Source organism: Nannospalax galili, unplaced genomic scaffold, assembly GCF_000622305.1.
Source record: "Nannospalax galili isolate Female #2095 unplaced genomic scaffold, S.galili_v1.0 scaffold231, whole genome shotgun sequence".
Taxonomy (NCBI): Eukaryota; Metazoa; Chordata; class Mammalia; order Rodentia; family Spalacidae; genus Nannospalax; species Nannospalax galili.
The window spans coordinates 1,117,507-1,135,790 of record NW_008330120.1 but is presented as its reverse complement, the minus strand read 5'-3'; the positions used below and the strand labels follow the sequence as shown (position 1 = coordinate 1,135,790).

General features: G+C 49.9%; 1 protein-coding gene across 1 annotated transcript in view; it reads left to right on the top strand.

Moving 5' to 3' along the window:
- Edn3 (endothelin 3) overlaps nt 1-17,721 on the top strand; it is a 24,114-nt gene extending 6,393 nt beyond the window's left edge. The window contains exons 3-5 of the mRNA XM_008842176.2: nt 12,599-12,775; nt 13,709-13,774; nt 16,225-17,721. Of these exons, the coding sequence (XP_008840398.1) occupies nt 12,599-12,775; nt 13,709-13,774; nt 16,225-16,261 (280 nt within the window). The 3' untranslated portion in view covers nt 16,262-17,721. The remainder of the gene's footprint in view (nt 1-12,598; nt 12,776-13,708; nt 13,775-16,224) is intronic.
- Nucleotides 17,722-18,284: the final 563 nt, after the last annotated feature.

Genomic DNA, 18,284 nt, shown 5'->3' with positions numbered 1-18,284 from the left:
TCTCTCTCTCTCTCTCTCTCTCTCTCTCTCTCTCTCTCTCTCACTGGCATTACAGGCATTCACTAGCATGCCCAGTTTTTTATGTGGGTGCTGGGGATCTAAACTCAAGCCTTCATGTTTGTGCAGCATTGCTGACTGGGCTGTCCCCCTAGTCCTTCCAGTGTTTATATGGAATGCCATGTCTGGGTGGCACTGGATTACCCTGGGATCAATTGGAGAGACAGACAGACCCCCATCCCTCATTGTTTCCGGGTAGGTAGCCCTGTTCTTTGTGATGGCAGTGACGTTTCACATACGATTCTGTGTAAAAATGCATTTGCTCCTGTGCAAGATTATTGTCATAGACATAAAGAAATACATGAGAAGTCCAGATATTTGATCTATCACATGTCCTAAAAATATATCATATGCATTCTGAATATACAATGTTGACTTGTTGAAAAGAATTCGACTCCCTGATAACCTCTGAGAACCCTTGACAGGTCTTCAAAGATGGCAATGTGTGTGTGCAGCACACTGGGAGGTTTATCTTGATGGCAGAGATGCTGGGACAGATGGTGTGTGGAGCTGGGGGAGAGGGGCTCTCAGCCCACTGGCTCCATCCTAGGATGGGATTTTGCTCTTTCTGACTGTTACTTCACACTGACTGTTGGGTCCACACCCTGACCTGTTTCTCATGGCCTGGTCCTGTGGCTAAGGGTCTGCTCAGATTCAGCCATCCGTGCAGGTCCAGCTCCATGATGACAGCCTTTGGGTCAAATACTCACGGCATTTAGAGAGGAAGGGACCCGGTCTCTTAATGTGCATTCCCACTTGGATGGGGGAGCAGATCCCCCTGTCATGTTGCAGAGCTCAGACTCTGGAGTCACATCATCTGTGTGAATTGTCCCCTTTGAAGATGACCGTCTGTGACGCCCAGTCCTCTGTCTGTCAGTTGCGGGGAGTGAGGTTGGCCTGGGTAAGAGCACGGGGACTGGTCAGTTCAGTGCTTCAAACCTGGTCCACATGCAGAATCTCGAAGATGTACCCATCACATCCAGCACAAATCCTCTCCACAGAGTGGCTCTCTCACGGCTTCCCGTTCTGTGCTTGGAAGGCACCGAGGCCTAGAACGTTCCCTCTCAAGTACTGCTGAAGTTAGCCTCCTAGGGCCTCCAACCTGGCCTCCCTCCAGGGCTTGAAGCCCCAGTGAGTGAGTTGGATCCTTCACAGACCTGCAACATTTCAGAAAACTGGGTGCACAGACTATTTGCATTCTATTAGCATGAAGTTTCCAGACCTTGAGAAAAGGCGTGTCTGACTGCCTCTGCGGCTGATAAGCAGTTTGATAAAGACACCTGTGGCCAAAGGTTGTTCCTGCCAGGACGGATCTTGTCTAACCCTCTTCTGTTATCCGCTTCCCTTTGGCCTTGTAAACAATCAGAAAGCTTGGAGACTGGGTCTTGCTGCTTGCTCTCTGAGGTACAGCGGCAGGTGGATGTCACTTTAGGCCTATGTGACTGCTCTGTTGGGAATCTGTGAAACTCCTGTGGGGGTTGCAGGGAAGGTGTGCTCTGCCTGTTTACTTGAGGAGAGTCTGGCAGACTCCCAAGCAGACGTGTAGCTGACAATTCAGAACCCCCTTTTACACCTTACTCCTCCATATCGCTCTGACTCTGAAGTGAGTTCAAACGTCTGGGACTCTGGAAGTAATGTACCATGCATAGGGACTTCTGAGAAATAATCCCATGATGAATTTTCAAGAAGGAAGTGTAGAAGAAGGTGCCTGTCGGTGCCAAGTTCAAGGTTCTGATCGGTCCTGGTTTCGCTCCACTTGTGGCTTGTGTTTTCCCATAAAACCATTTTCACCAACTCCTGGTTGACGTGCGTGTCAGTTTTGAAGTTGAGTAGCTTCGTTTTTATAACATTTGACAGCAAGAGGCTTTACAGTTTGAGAACCTTGGGGCTCAATTTCAGAGTTGGTTGGAAAGGTCAGCCTCACAAGGTGACCTTTCCCTTGAGTTCCCACAGACCCAAAGCCCCAGAGTCAACCTAAGGCGGTGAGGTGCCCAGGAGCAAAGTGAGACTCCCCTGGAATGCAGCTGACCCCTGCCTGAGGCTCATAGGCAGCTTGATTTGAAGTAAGAAAACTTAGCTGAAGAGGTTGTGACCCTGTGTGACCCCAAGGGAACATTTGGATCTCTGTTACATGAAAGGGTTGTTACAGCTTGGCACTTGGCCTTAAATCTGAAGGCGGACGCAAGCCCCTGACAGCTCTGGTATGGTTTATTCCTGCAAGAATTTAAAACAAAGGAAGCTGGGAGGTACACAATGCGTCCCATAAGGAGGGTCCACGGCTCTGGCTGACGTCAGCTTTCCAGCTCTCCCTCCTGCACACACCCTTGGCACTGTAGCAGGTCTGGTGGGGAGCTGTCAACGGGTTTGTTCCATATTGGGGGAGATCCTGTCTACCCACCACCCAGCTCTCGGGTAGTTCTGTTTCACAAGAGAAAATGATCTGCTCCTGTTTTGTGCCATATCTCAGTGGAAAACAGTACAGCACAAGACGGACACTTACACACAAACACACGTGCACAGGTGTGCATGCTGAACATGCCTGCCTGAACACAGACACTTCCAGCCCTCCTCGGGTTCAGAATAAACCGTACTCTGAGGGCAAATGACGCACAGAACGGCTTGATGTGGTGGATGGTGGTCCCGGTAGCGGTGGGTTGCTCATCTAGACATAGTTCAGGGATCTAAACCCTGTTCAGCCCACCGAGTAGCTCAGACCCACAGGACAGGGTCATCCTGCTGCGTCCTCCCCAAGCCTGGCTTGGAGTCTTAGAGCCAAGAGCTTTCACACAACTTGGCAGCCCTCAGCGAGGCTTTCTTTCATGGTCTTCACAGGCAGACTTAGCGGGAGGCCCTAATAAGCAGTAAGTGGGACACTGCTGCACGGAGCACTGTATCCTGACCCAGTAAGTTACAAACCAGAAACAGATTTGCTTCCTGAGTCAGTGAGAGAGGCCGGGAGACAGAGGTGGCCAGAGGGACAAATGGCCCACCGTGGACAGTTTCTCTCCACTGCCTGGGGAGGGAAAATAGCTTTGTTAAAAGTTAGAAGTTGGTCTTAATCCTAATCGAGAAAACAGAATTTTTACGGACCTAATCGGCAGGGTTCCTGTATGACTGAGAACAGGTTCAGACTCTCAGGAGGCACCAAAACCTCACCAGGGACAAGTGAGGATGCCACACGGTGTTTTCACAAAATCAAAACAAGTACAAACATCTATAACGGGCAGACAATCAACAGGTCAGTCTCTGTTCTTGAGCCTGCCTGCCCCGCCTCACCCTCCTTCCCTCCCGGACTACTTGCTAGAGGATAAAGCCTGTCTCTCTAATAGGGATCCACGTGCTCTTAGTTTGAGGCAAGTGTTGAGTTTATCGGGGCTGCTAAGATGCCATTGCACAAGGGCACAGACAGACCAGCAAACAAGAGTACTGAGTCTTGTCACCAAGACTTTTTCTTCCCAAACATTCGATCTCCTGAAAAGCAGCCATGCTGGCCTCTCACACATCCTGCAGATGATTTCAAAGGGCGTATGGTGGTGTCAGCATTTAGAAAACGCTGCGGAGAGCCCCCTCCTTACAGTACCTGGTCCCTCTTTTACCTGTTCTGTTTCCATGACTGGCAGCTATTTTGAGCCTCATCTGTCTGCAACTTTGCATAAAGTTATAATGAAGCCAGGCCAGACAGACGTGAGTTCTCATACTTGACTTGGAATTTGTCAGGGTCACTTGGAGAGGGGCACAGGCTGGGGGCGGCTCCAGCCTGGTTCCTTTGATGCCTTCCGTTGCTCCATAGAGGGAAAGCTAGCTTCTCCATGGATCCCTCAACTGACTTCTTTCCACCTACTTAATTCATTTCTCTAACTCTGGTGGGGGTGGACTGTAACTCTTGAAAACCACAAACCACACAACAGAAACAGATGTTTTCCTATTCTCTGTTCCTTTGACCCCTGTGCAAAGGGAGAACCCGATGAATTCTGTGGCTTTGACTTTTTAAAACAATATTCTATTATTTTTATTTTATGTGTATGAGTGTATTACCTGCATGCGTGAAAGTGTGCAGTGCCCACAGAGGTCAGAAGAGCACCTCTTCAGATTCCTGAACTGGAGTTACAGATGGTTGTTAGCTACCACATGGATTCTGGGTCCTCTGCAAGAGCAGTCAGTGCTCTTGACCACTGGGCCTTCTCTCCAGCTCCTGGCCTTTATTTTTTTAAGGCCCACCCAGTTGGGTGAAAACTTTCTAAATATAGTTAGTGACCACTGGGAGCCTCTCAGCATGGGTGGGGCAGGGTATGATACCGAGTTACAGTTTTCTTGTTGGAGTAAAGTTCTAGGGCTTTCCCTGGGGATTGAGCATTGAAGATGCTCCTGTGGTATAGCAAGCATGCTTGGAAATCCCCAGGTAGAATTTGGAGCCTGGTGGAGCTGTGGAAGACTCTAGGCATCCATGCTGTTTCTCAGGTCCCTCAGAGGGAGGGCACCCTCCCAGAACTCTCAGTGTTGGCAGTCTGGCAGGCGCCTGGGGCTTCCCCACTGAGAGCCACCTCCAGTCTGGTCCATACCGCATCCATCTGTACAGCCCGATCTATCCGTCATGATGCGCATGTGGCTGCAGTGATTGTTATGAGAATGAGACCATGCTTCTCTTAGGAAAAGTGCTCCGTATTCGCTACCACAAGAGTGTGATGATTAACTTTCTTAACCTGACAGGATCTTGAACTACCTATGCAACAAAGCTTTGAGGACACCCGTGGGGGAGTTCCTAGACTGGGTCCACTGAGGTGGAAAGATCCGCCTTAGCTATGTGTGGGACCGTTCCATGGCCTGGTTCCCTGGATAAATAAAAAGGAGAACGAGAGCTGGGCAGCAGCCTTTGTCTCTCTCTGCTTCCTGACTGCGGACGTAGCGTGACCATCCGCCCCACAATGCACTCCTGCTGCCTCACCTCACCTTCCCCACCGTGATGGGCTGCACCTCAACCTGAGCCACAGCAAAGCCTTCCCTTCCTGGAGCTCCCCTTGTCAGTTCTTTGATTACAGCAAAGAGAAAAGTAACTAAAACAGGGAGGAAGGATTTATTTCAGAGGGCTTGGTAGTGTGGTGGGGAGGAACAAAATAGCTTCCAGGAAGCAGAGACCAGGGGAAGGGGCCAGGGCAAGCACAGCCCTAAGGACATTCTCCCCACCAGTGACCTTTCTTCAATACATTTCATCATCCCCTAGAAATGCCGTCAGATTGTGAACCCATCTGGGGCTTAATCCTTTGGTGAGGTCAGAGCCCTCATGATGTAATATTTCTGGAAATGCCCACAGTTGGGATTCATTAATCCCCTAAGCGTTTTATAATTCAATGAAGTTCACAATTGAGATTATCACAGCCTGCTGGTCTATTTCTGCAATCTCAGTTGCTGAACCTTCCAGAAACTGAAGAGTTGATGACTGAAGGCTAGAGAGTGAGTTCCAGGCCAGACCGGGCAATGCAGTGAAAATAAATAGTAAAAACGTGACTGAGGATGTGGCTCGGTGGTAGAGTACTGGGAATGAATTAACCATCACATCTTCCAGAAGAATGGGTAGATTGGGAACCACAACAGTAGAAATCCATTTGACAAGCCAAAAATTCTGTGCATTTAGGAGACAGTGTGGGGAAATGCCATTTTCTTCGATATTTATTGAGGCACTGGGATAATATTGAAGACCCCCAGGAGCCAGACACTTAGTGCAGAGGCAAATAGGCAGACACACTCAAGGCTCATCTTTTCAAAGTCCTGCACTTTTGACCCCAGGGGATCATGCCAAGGCTAGCCTCTAAGGAAGTCTCCTTGCAGAAGACGTGTCCTTCAGTGTTGGGATTGGTGCTCAGGGGGTCGGTGCCCAATGGTAACAAACATTGTTTTGCAGTGTCTTAAAAGTCAGCCCTCAACCACAGCACATCCCTCATAACTTCTCCTAGCTGTAAATACTCTAGATCTTTCTGGGGGCTACGCGAGGGCTCTGCCATGTGCTCTTCCGATGTTAAGCTATGAGGATTCTCTACAGTAGAAGTGAAGAAAGTTACGGAGGCCAATTCCCTGTTCCCATGCTTGTGAAACATACGGTGTGGGTGAGACCCTGTAGTGCTAGGGACGTGTTTCTGCTTGGGTGTCGAGGACATGTGCAACATAAGCTTTCTGTTCCATTCTCATTCCCAGACGTCTGAAAGACACCCTGTGAACTGCCTGGCTGAAGGCCTGTCCCACGGCAGATTTTCATAAGGACTTGATGAGTGGGAAGAAACTCAGTAGAGGTCAAGGCTTCCGACGGGCTCAAACCATTGTCTGGGGCTGGACTCTGAGTACAGTGGGATGGAGGCAGGTAGCTTCCACCTGCTCAACGACACCATACAGGCCAAGCTCAGCATTCCACTGCGGGCACTGCTAGAAGGAAGGCACTCCAGTCAGCTCAGTTTGCTGGGTTTGTCCTGATTCTGAATGTGCTCTTTAATGTACTGGTGCAGCGAAGGAATGCTGTGCTTGGAGAACCTGGAGGCCTTATTATACCCAAGAATGTGGTTGCCATCTCATGAATGCAGGGTCTAAGCTTCAGTGGGAGTTTGTGTTCACAAGTAACAGACAATCTAGGTACACTGCATGGGAAAGTTTATTAGAAAGACACAGGGCACTTTTAGACCGGGAGGGAGGAACAGCCCAGGCCCTGATGGCAGGGGCACGGGCGTCAGTATAGGAGACCCAGGGCTACAACTGATGACCAAGGAGGATGGGACCACCTGGCACGTAGCAGCCCCAGGGTTCCTTCTGATCTTTAACTCCTTCACTCAGGAATCCTGGAAGAGAGGGTCTCCTTGACCCAGCTGGACCACCTGTTCTCAGGCTGGTGAAACTGAGGCAGGTGGGTTGTCAATCTCCCAGAGACCTCACCGGATGAAAGAGGATAAGTTCCCAAAGGAACATGAAAGACTGGCTTCAAGGGGACAGGAACCACCAACCGTGGCCTCGGGCTCTGGAGAGACCCTTTCTTTCTGTCATTGACAATGGGGCTCCTGTTTCCAAGTTGATCTCCCCTATCCCATTCATCAGTGCACAGGTTCTTTTTAAAGTGAAGGGATGACTTCACAGGGATTTGAATATTCCACCTATAACTTCCCATAGCTCGCACACTGGCCCCACTCCTGAGAGCACAGTTCCTACTGGTGAATGGTTCAACGTAAAGGACACGGCAGACACTGTCCTCCTTACCCAAAGAGCTAAGCTTAGGACAGTGCTCACGTGGCTCTTCCTAAGGAAGGTAGTTCATAAAATCTGAACTCTAGCCACGGCTCGTCAGCATGTTAGAGTCTCTGAGTTCTTTCTCTGCAGAACGGTGGGAGGTTGCATCCAGTGATGGCTGCCTTCTGGCTGTGCACTAGCTAGTGTGAAGGAGTTGTTCCTCACCCCTCAGCCATCAGGCCTCGAGAGCCCCACCTTCTGCCTGCCTCTTCACCTTCGCTCGTTTCAGAAGGGAGACCACAAACTAAGGAGGACAGATCAGGAGCTTCAGATGTATTCAAGCACGCAGCAAGTGAACTCTGTGCGTTGGGGAGTCATCCAACTGGTACTTGTGTCTTTTAAAGTAAAACAATGACAACTATATATTTTTAAATTACATATTTTTAATTTTATGTGTATGAGTGTATTGCCTGCATGCATGTAAGTACACCTGTGTCATGCAATGCCCACAGATGTCAGAAGGTGTCAGAGCCTATGAAACTGCATTGTGGGTGCCAGGAGTCAAACCCAGGTCCTCTGCAAGAGCAGCCAGTGCTCTTAACTGCTGAGCCATCTCTCCATCCCTGACAACTTTATTTATAAAGAAAAAATAGTAATAGACACTAATTTCATCATGTTGCCCACTACCTGTTTGGGTCCACATGGGGTAAAGCCACTAACCGGGAGTTGTAAACTCCGATGCTCAAATGGCCAGACCCGTGACAAAGGGGGAAACAGGCATGGAGCCTGGGGCAGGATGAAATGCTTCAGGCCGGCACATTGTAAGGACCGGTGGGTGTCCTTACAATGTTCAGTTAGTCAAGAAAAGCTGGAAATGGGGACGTTTCATGAAATTTACAGCTCAGCAGATATTTGCTAAATGCTATCGGGGTGGGGGGATGAATAGCATGTTTTCTTGTTTTCAGAGGGATGACTGGTACACTGTCCTGAGGATTTAGACCTCAGCAGGCAAAGCCCCTTTGCTGTCTCCGAGCTGGCCTCTGTGAATGTCTGTGCTCTTCCTACTTCACTTGAGGCACTACGTTCATTTCAGTAGAAAGACGGGAATTCTTCTTTAGAAAAACTTCTCCTACAACTTGGAAAGTATTTTTTTTTCTACAGTCATCTTCCTTATTTAAAAACTTCTTGCAGAAAGACAGATGAAATGCCTTCAGTGTGGCGCTGCAGATGAAGAATGAATATGGGCGAGTTGGGAGTTTAATATTTAATAACATTTATATATGACATTTGGAGAAACTTGACAAATAGGGAACACTGTGTTAAACAAGGCTCTGGCATCGCCACCGCTGATCAAATAATGAATGTTCTCGATACATAAGTTGAGAGACAATTTATTATACAAACACACACAGCACTAGACAGTGCATATGTAGGTATGATGAGGGATGCTTTGTTTATCTAGCTTTCATCTGCTTCTCTTGTGTGGGGCTCTGTGTTAGAACGGAAACACCAACAGATGGAAGGGCTGCCTGCTTCTACAAAGAACTGCATTATCTAAACCCTACTGCTGAACAGTAGGCTGTCACAGTTGGGCACGGTGTGCTGGTCCAAAGTTCTCAGCCAATTTGACTTCATTTTCAGAGCTCTGCTGAGTACTATTCCCATTCAGGGAAGGGCGACAAAGGGCAGCGACTTAAAGGAAGCACAGCACTTAGGAGGCGGGCAGTGGTACATGACCGACCTGCCCGAAGGAGGGATATCAGGGCATGGCGTTGTTGACCACGAGGCCTTCTAGCTCCTTGCCACCGTCTTTATTGCTTAGTCACACATCACAACGTTTGCAGCAGGCCTGCTGGATGGGCTTTTTCTACCTGCTGAAACTCACAACTTTTCAAAGCCAATGAAAGAATCAAAGAACCAGCTCTCATTTGCTGCTCACTCTTTGCTGACGCTCAGTGCCACATCTCATTTCGGTTGCCTTGACAACCCCTTTGTCAATCAGGAAACTATTGAGAGGGTGGAGCGTCCCTCACATAAGTGCTTTACAACTTAATAATGGAATCACCAGGTAGTTTCCGTGTACCTTGTGTGTGCCCGAACGTACTGGCTTGACGTTTTTCCTTTCTCTGTTCTAGTAGCATGAGAATGCCTGGAGGCTTGGACACACAGATGCCTTCCTGTATCTATGTTTCTTACGTAAAATAATGCTAGGCGTACAGTGGATGCTTAACAGATACTGATGTTCTGTGTAACGCCTCGTCTGGAGCTCACTGTGTTGCTGAGGCCAGAGTTGAACTTGAAATGGCCCTCGTGCCCCTGTTTTAATTTATTCTACTTTGTGCTCGGTAGGTCTGTGGCCGGTACAACAGAAGACCGATCTGCTGTTTTTGTTGTTGTTGTTTTATTTTATTTTGTTTGAGACCGAGTCTCAGGTAGCTCAAGCCAGCCTCAAACTTATTATGTGAACGAAGTTGGCTTTGAACTCCTATTTCACAACCAGGGTGCTAGAATTCTAGGAATGAGACCCACACCCAGCTGTGCCATCTGCTCCTGAGGAGCAGAACTCTAGGCAAGAAAACCCTGACCTGACTCTATGATTTAGAGGTCACTGGTGGCCTTTCATCCTCCACTGCATTGCAAGGAATCTGTGAAACTGAAAGCTATCTACCCCTTCTTCTAGATAGTGTTCCCAGAATTCCAAGTCCTGGGGTCCCCTGCCCAGAGAGTCCTAAGCCTGTGACTCTTCAGGGGCTGTGCAGGTATCATTCTAGGAGCTGACACTTGAGGACACCACAGGGCTCAGACACATACTCCTCACTGTGGGGTAGTTGCTTGGAGGGTGGACGGACAGTAGATGGATCTTGAGCTATAGCCTGGGAATGAATGGATGAGGCTCCTGGGTGTGGGATGGAGCAGAGGGGGAAGTGCTCTGCGACTGCCATATTATATCCAGGAATTCCAGGGAATCCCAGGATCCCCAATTCAAGGCTGGAGCTGCTAAGTGTTACGGAGCATCCTTTGTCCAGGTTGAGGGACAGGGCTCCTTCATTTAAGAGTCTGTCAAGTTGACTGGCACTCTTAACTTTCAGGCCTGGAGGACGTGGGCCTTCATTTTGAACTCTTGTTCATAATGCTATGCATGTTCATCGAGGCAGGCCTGCAAGTGGCTTTGGCCAGCTCCGCAGGGCTGTTCATCCCCTGGGGAAGTGGCTGAGCTTCTGGGTAAACTTTCTTTGAAACTACCGGAGGCAGTCGTACATGCTGTTTTGCTTGGGACTACTAGGGAAGTGCTAACATGTCTCTATTAACAAACACCTTGACGCCTTATTTCCTTACTTAAAATACTTTAGACAGAGCATTTTACTTCAGCTGAGTGGCTCTGCACCCACCAATACAGAATCAGCTGACAGCAATTTCAAAAGTGCAGGTCTCACTGTTGATGGAAAAAATGGAGGCATCATCATTCCTCGTGTGTAATTTCCACCCAGAAATGGAGGCGTGGATTTAATGTCAACACTTAGAGATTTAACGTGGTTCTATTACTGGAAAAACATACCTTTAGCCAAATCTGGACAATGGCCACAGTGTCCCTCCCACCCCCATCTCCCATTCCTGAGCAAAGGTCAAGTTTTGAGCAGGACTGGACCCTACTTTGTCCCTCGGTACCTGGGCCTGCCTGGGTCAGCAGGGAACCTCACTCTGCTCAGGATGCTTGCTGTTGGGGAGCATGAGCTGGGCAGGGTGCTCAGCTGTGGTCTTCAACCCAGCAGGAAAGGAAGTTGCTGTCCCTAGCATCTGGTCACTGTGGGCACCCTGCCTGATTCCCCTCACCACCCCAAGAAAGGCTCTATGGCACGTGCTTCTAAAGAAAAGAGATTCAATTTGATTTTATTGTGAAAATGAAGAGAGGATGCTAGGCCACCCTTTGAGGTGGCTAATTGGCCATACTCCACGGGACTCATAGAGACAAGACTTACTGGAAAAGTGCCTTTGGTCCCATGCGTTTCCTTGAGTTCTTAATATTTTTTCATCAACTCATGTTTAGTTGCATCAATGAATTAAGCATATGGTTTTAACTTCTTCCCATTCAACTAGTAGTCTCCTTTCCTCTCTGGAGAATGAACCCTGGTTGGGCTGTACTCACTCAAAAGAACCTGAATCAAATGTTTATTGCTGTAGAGAACACCCCCCCCCGCCCATTGCTGACCATAAACAGAAGTGATCGATCATTTCAGATAATTTCCCTGCACAATAAGACTTTCCCAAGGCCAACTCCGTTCTCAGCTGCCCTGCAAGGTAGTGGCGATGGCTCCTGAGGACCACCAACTTCCCCTGCTCATGTTTTTCTCTTGGAAGGAAGCCTCACCCAGAGGCCAGGTTGTATCTCTAATAACTGTAACTGCATTGCTCTATTTCCCCAGTGCCAGCTGTGAGGCCTGCTGCATGTGCTGTCCATCTGGGAGTTCAGTTAGTAGTGCAGTTGCTGAGGACAGCCTCGGGTATGGAAGCACAGAAAGTCTTACAGGTACCAGGGCTCGAGAACCAGTACTAGTGCCAGGACTGAGACCAGTATGTGGATCAAGGTAGATCTCCCAGGAAGGATGGGTTCCAGGCAGGAGACTGTGGTAGTCGATGTGTGAAACTCGGGTAGTTCATGTGTGTGCATGCGTGCGTGCGTGTGTGTGTGCGTGCGTGTGTAGGCCAGAGGTGAATCTCAAGTGTTATTCTTTAGGAACTATACACTCTTTTCTATGAGACAGGGTCTCTCACTGGCTTGGTACTCACCAACTAGGCGAGGCCACCTGGCCAGCAAGCCCCAGGGATCCTCCTGTCTCCACCGCCCTAGCACCAGGATTACAAAGGCATGCCACAGCACACTGCTTTTTTACGTGAGTTTTGGGGTTTTAACTCCTGTCTTTGTGTTTGCACAGCAAGCACTGTATTAACTGAGGCATCTCTCCAGCCCTTCAAGTGGTCCTTAATCTTGTCTTCACTCTCCTGGGGCTGGGGTAGGCTAGAGGCTCAGGATGGGCTCCCAGAAGCTGCTCTGGAGAAACTAGGCCTTTTTGATCTGGAAAAGGCAAAAGCCCTACAGTGTGTCAGGAGGGCTGTGGAGCCTGGGGCATGTGGGCTTTCTTGCAGACCAACTTCTGTGCTTCAGCGAGACCGAGGGTGAGCCCACGTGTGTGTGCTTACCGTGCGTGTGTGACCGCCACCACGGCCAGCTTCCTCCCCGGTCCTCCTCTCTGTCATTCTAGCCCCTCAGCCCATCCAGGACATCTCTGAAGTCCACCTGGTAGTGACTGAGCACACTCCCTTGACCTCTCTCTGTGCCCTGCAGACAGACTGTGCCCTACGGACTGTCCAGCTACAGAAGAAGCCTGCGGGGCAAGAGGTCCTCAGGGTCATTTCCAGGAAGCCCTCAGGCATTGCCACAGACAAACCTGCGCTGTGCTTGTGTGGGGGCAGATGACAAGGCCTGTGTACGTTTCTGCACACGAACTGCAGATGTCAGCAGGTATGATGCCCTTACAGGCCCTCCTCACTGCTAGACACCAGTCATTGATGGGCAAGGCCAGGCCAGGGCATCTCAAAGGTGGGTGTGGGGTGGCTCAGTCAGGTCTTGAGGACAGAAAAAGGAAGATCTTAAGTCAGAACCTGGAGGGCAGTGGTCTGTCCTCAGTCAGCCTTGCCCTTCTGAACAGAGGCCAAGTCTGCCATACCCTGTGGTTCTTTGTACAAATCAGAATAGGCTGGCAACTTTTAAAGACTGAAGACCCTCCCCCTTCATGCATACTTTCAGTTTCTTTGCAAACAGCAATCAGGACTTCCGCTGCCTAGTTTTCCAAATGGATCTCATAGGACTCCTTGAACTGGGTCACCCATTTGGTTTCTCTGTGGTCCCTGGAGCCCCTCCCTGCGTTGAGACCCTGTGGTGTGCTCTAGACACCCAGAGAAGCAAGGCAATCTGTTGAGTGGCAGCTGCTGAACTTGCCCCAGCGACACTTGTCCCAGGAACGTTCGCTCTTCTTTCCTCTTTCCCATCAAGCGAGCTGGGCAGCGTGGCCCGTCAGCAGCATGACCTAAGGGCCGAACAGTATTGTGGATAGGATGCCTGTGTCACTCGTGGGCTGTCTGAACAGGGCGAGCCTGAAGCAAAGCAGTTCCCACAGTCATGCGGCTGGGCCCTGCCTTCTGGAAAACCCAGTGCTCCTTGGTTGCATTTTTGTTCTCCCAGCTGGGCTTCCAAACATCTGAGGAGTGACTGAGGCGTGTGTGTGGTACTCACACATCTGCCCAACGAGCACTCAGGCCTGTAATTGGTGCCTGGGGCCCTTGGGGGAGTACATTGATGTGCTTGGTGGTGGGGAAGAGAGAAGCAGAACTTGATACAAAAACCCCAGCCACATAGAAATGCAGGCTGATTCCTGAATCTGCTCTCTCCCCACAGTGATTCCAGGAGAGCAGGAAGACCAGTTGCAGAAGAGAAAGAGGAGGCTGGAAGCCGGAGTCCAAGGTGAAGATGGGTGCATTCCTTCAGGGACAAAGGGTGTGTGGAGAGGTGGTGTGCCTGGTCTCAGGAAGTGGCCACTTGGATGCCAGAGTCCATAAGGGCTTCCCACCCACACAGTGAAGCCCTTTGGTCTGTGGGCACAGGGTGTGTATAGTCATCGTCAGCTACCTTGCCCTGGGCAAGTCCTCTGCCCCCTTGGAGCCCACCTTGTGTCCCTCGAAGCTCCAGGGTGGTGCTATCCACCATGGATCTCACTGGGCTGGTAAAGCCGGCTGCCTGCCATTCTCAGAGCTCCCGAGGCCGAGCTGACCTGGCCCATCTTGGCCTCTGTTTCTGTAACTGTGTGACCCCACCCCCCATCAGTCTTCCTTTCAAGTGGCTGATTCTGAGCAGAGGCGGGGTACATAGCATGGGCAGCAAAGCCCCCTGACTCCTCAGTTCATTTTTTAAATTGTTTCTATGTGTGATCCCAAGGGCTTCCTGCGTCTAAGCTGGCCTATTTGTCATTCTATCAATCAGAAACCATTATTAATGACTCAGCTGCACATCTGCAATGGGATGGTAATTTATGTTCATAATAATAGCCCCGGAGGTGGCTTTGGTTCCTACAGGGACTGATCAAGGGAAGATTAAACCAAACGCAGCATACAAGAACTTTCCAGATCAGGTGAGATCACTTCCAGGGGTCCAGACAAAACGGAGGAAAGTCAGAGGTAACAGCGAGGTCCGGGAGAGAGAGTTTCAGGTCCCCACTGGTCAGTAAAGTACCCACCTGGCCTCCTCTTCATGCTTTTCCCTCCTTCTAGCTTTTTCCAACCCCAACCAAACTTCTCTCCATGAGGACAGGATGTGAGTAAAGCTCTCCATCCATTGTATCATTTGTTCTTTGACTCATGCAATCTTTCAGCAAAGATCTGTTGTGCACCTGCTGTGCGCTAGATGTGCAGGGAACGAGGCAAAGGGTCTCGGGAGCTTACGCAGCAGACAGATGCATATGGTACAGAGTAAGGTGAGCAGAGGAAAACAGGACAGTAGCTCAGGGAAAGCAAGTACTAGGGTGGCTGTGATCTGTGATTGGGACGGGAGCCATCTCACCAACCGGGTGACCTTGGCACAGTAAGCAAGGCAGTGAGATATAGGGATGAGTGGAGGAAGTGTTTCAGGCAGCAGGGAAGGGAAGTGCAAAGGTCCTGGGGCTGGTTCAAAGCACAGCCAGCAAGGGAGCCTTGTGCGGAAACACACACACACACACACACACACACACACACACACATATGCCTGCCTTTGCTGCCACCACTGCTGCTATTATTATTATTATTATAAAAACTGACCAAAACCAACTAGGGTAAGAAAGGGTTTATTTTATCCTTCATGTCCCAGGTCACAGTTCATCACTAAGGGAGTCCAAGGTAGGAACTCAGGGCAGGAACCTGGAGGCAGGAGCTGGACCACAGGCCATGGAGGAACGCTGCCTACTGGCTTGCTCCCCTGGCCCCTGCCCAGCCTCTTTTCTTATACAATACAGAATGACCTGCCCACAACTGGCACCACCCACAGTGGGCTGGGCCCTCTCATATCACTCAACAATCAAGAAGATGCCCCACAGACATGGTCACAGGCCAGTCCAATGGAGGAAATTCCCCAATTGAGGCTCCCTCTAACCAGGTGTGTCAAGTTGACACTGATGCTATCCATCATAATGTCACAGGCTCAAAAGATACCTAGATGCTGAGATGGCTCAGTCAGAAAAGTACTTGTTTTGTAAGCATGAAGACCTGAGTTCAGTTCCTAGCACCCACATACAAAGTTGGGTGTGGGGTGCGTCTCTAGTTCAGTGCTGAGGAAGCAGAGGGGGGCAGATCCCTCGGGCTCGCTGGCCAGCCAGTCTAGCCTAAGCCGAACCCCGAATCCCAGTGAGAGACCGGGTTTCAAAAAACAAGGTGGACGGGCCCTGAGGAGCGATACCTGAGGTTACCCTCTGGCCTCGACTCATGTGCATACACATGCATGTGCACCCCCCCACCCATACATATATCCACACCCATGTAAAGAGGAAATTGAGATGGGTGGTATGTGTCTCACTGGGGTTTGGGAAAGTGGCTTTCCAGAACTCATAAGCATTCTTTGGGAGGAAAAAGTCTTTGATTAAGTCAGTCCTCTGCTTTCCTGCAAGTTTTGAGTTAGTGATGGCCAGAGTCACGTCCACAGAGTGGCAGCTGATGCCCTCCTTAGCTTGTGACCAACAAAGTCTAAAGGAGCCAGCAGAAGCCCAGTGACCACGCTTTCTTTTCTAACCCTCCTACTCAGTCTCTGAACTTGCTGAGCTGCAGGGTGAGGGTCCTCCCAGGCTGGCGACCATCAGATGTGGGACCAGAAGCCCCTTCTTCAGCGTCAGAGAGCCGCATGCTCTCATAACCCCTTCTCTTTTCTTTTGTCCTCCTTCCTGGAGACAGGTTGAAGTCACGGGTGGACAAAGCCCGTGGGCCTTAGGCTGCCACGCCGTGCTTGCTCCTGTGCTGGACCTCCCTCGCCTCGCTCTGTTAGCCAGCCATCTGCCTTCTGGGAAGAGCCGTTGTACACACACAGTTCAAATTTCCACCTCTTTGAGGACAAGGAGTGAATTGTCCTGGGGCAAAAAAACCCTACACACCCAAAGAGCCCCGCTTAACGGTGCACCCCTACTCTAAGAATACCTAAGTCCAAATGACCCTAGTTTTCCTAATGGGTAAAATAATCCCAGATGTGCCCCAGGGGCCAGATGCCTGAGGCTCCAGTTTCACGCAGGAAATTGTGTTTGGAGAGGCATGGTAAGTCAGAAAGCCACTTACTAGCTTTGACACGACTCCTCTCCAAGGAAGTAAGTGGACACCAGGCTGGCTCTTTGCAAAAGTAAACATGTGTCCATCTCCTAGGAGTATGCAAAGTCCGTGCAAGCTGCACCGTCCTTGCAAGTTAGTGAGGGTTCAATGCACCCACCCGAGGCTGGGGTCATCACTGTACAGTAGTTTATGCATTTGAAGCTTATAAGATGTAGAAACTTTCGGCTGTGCTTGGTGCTTATCAAGAGTGGATCTCTAAAAGAAGAAGAAGAAAAGGAGAAAATGGATGCTTGCGGGTTTGAGCGTGCAACAGAGCTGTGGGTTCTACGGATACCGGCGTCCCTGTAGACACCAGGCCAGTGCGCAGCCGAGCTCCCCAGCCTGACTTGCAGGAACCCTTGAAGACAGCCCCAGCTCAAGGCTGTCAGTATGAACATCTGCTTTCATGCACAAATGTGGATCTTTGGGGAGTGGCTTCTTCGAAATAAGCTGAAAACACAAACTCTGTAAATTATGTAAATTCCTGTTTATCTACATAATTGGCAACAACTGGGAATTGTAGCTCCTGACGGTTCAGAATCTCTTGCAGCTGCGCTTTTTTTCTGGCGTGTCGGGTTTACGGTGAGTGTGGGGGGCTGCGAGTTGGCTGTAAGGTCCTCTCTGCAGGCCCCACTGGGGACGGGCTGCCCACCTCCCCGACAGACCTCAGAGTCATGAGAACCTGCCTTTGAGTGTGCGCCAAGGGCACCATGTGGAGAAACTTTAGATGGTGTGTGGAGTGTGAGCCTTGACCAGATGTTAAACTTTGGAGGAAGCTCTCCCAAGTTATTGCAGGTGGTAAACTGCCTGTCTATCAGGAGGAAGTGAGAGGGATGGTCTGCTGGTGGGATGTACAATTCAGAGCCGTGATTATTTATTGGGGAACTATTCTCTACTTCGACTCCTTTATGAGATCTGTTAAAAGTGAAGTCACTATATATAGAGAGATAGATAGATAGATGATTTTAAATTGCATTTGGAATCCAAGCTCATATTCCTTAGAGCTTGAATTACATTTTTTAAAGTGCATATGCACTGTTTGACACAGTGGCGAGATTATATCTCAAAGACAAATCCATTCATCGTGCGAACTCAGAAGATAAGGCAGATGCATAATAAAAACATTCATAAGTTTTTAAAAAAAATCTAAAAGTTTGCTGTGATTTGTGGGCTTTTCCTTGTTCTTGTTACAGGCATAGTTGTTCATCCATTCTTTGTAGGTCTCTGGAGAGGAGAGGTAGTTAGAGTTCTGGAAGCAGAATCCATTGAAAGGGAATTATGGGGTAAGATAAGGGTGCCGGGATACCAAGGAAGGAGGGGGATTTGGGGACCATTGAGAGGAGGAAGCACCGAGGCAGGTGGAAGAGGAAGGCTTACAGAGTTGTCACCTTCACTGGGGCCCCTCCCCTTCCCCTGGGACCCCCCTCCCCTTTCCCTGGGACCTTCCCCTTCTCCTGGGGCCCCTCCCCTTCCCCTGGGACCCCCTCCCCTTCCCCTGAGACCCCCTCCCCTTCCCCTGGGGCCCCTCCCCTCCCCCTGGGACCCTTCCCCTTCTCCTGGGGCCCCTCCCCTTCCCCTGGGGCCCCTCCCCTTCATATGGAAACAACCACAGAGGGGCTGCTCACAGTACCTGAGAATTATGGACAGAAAAGACT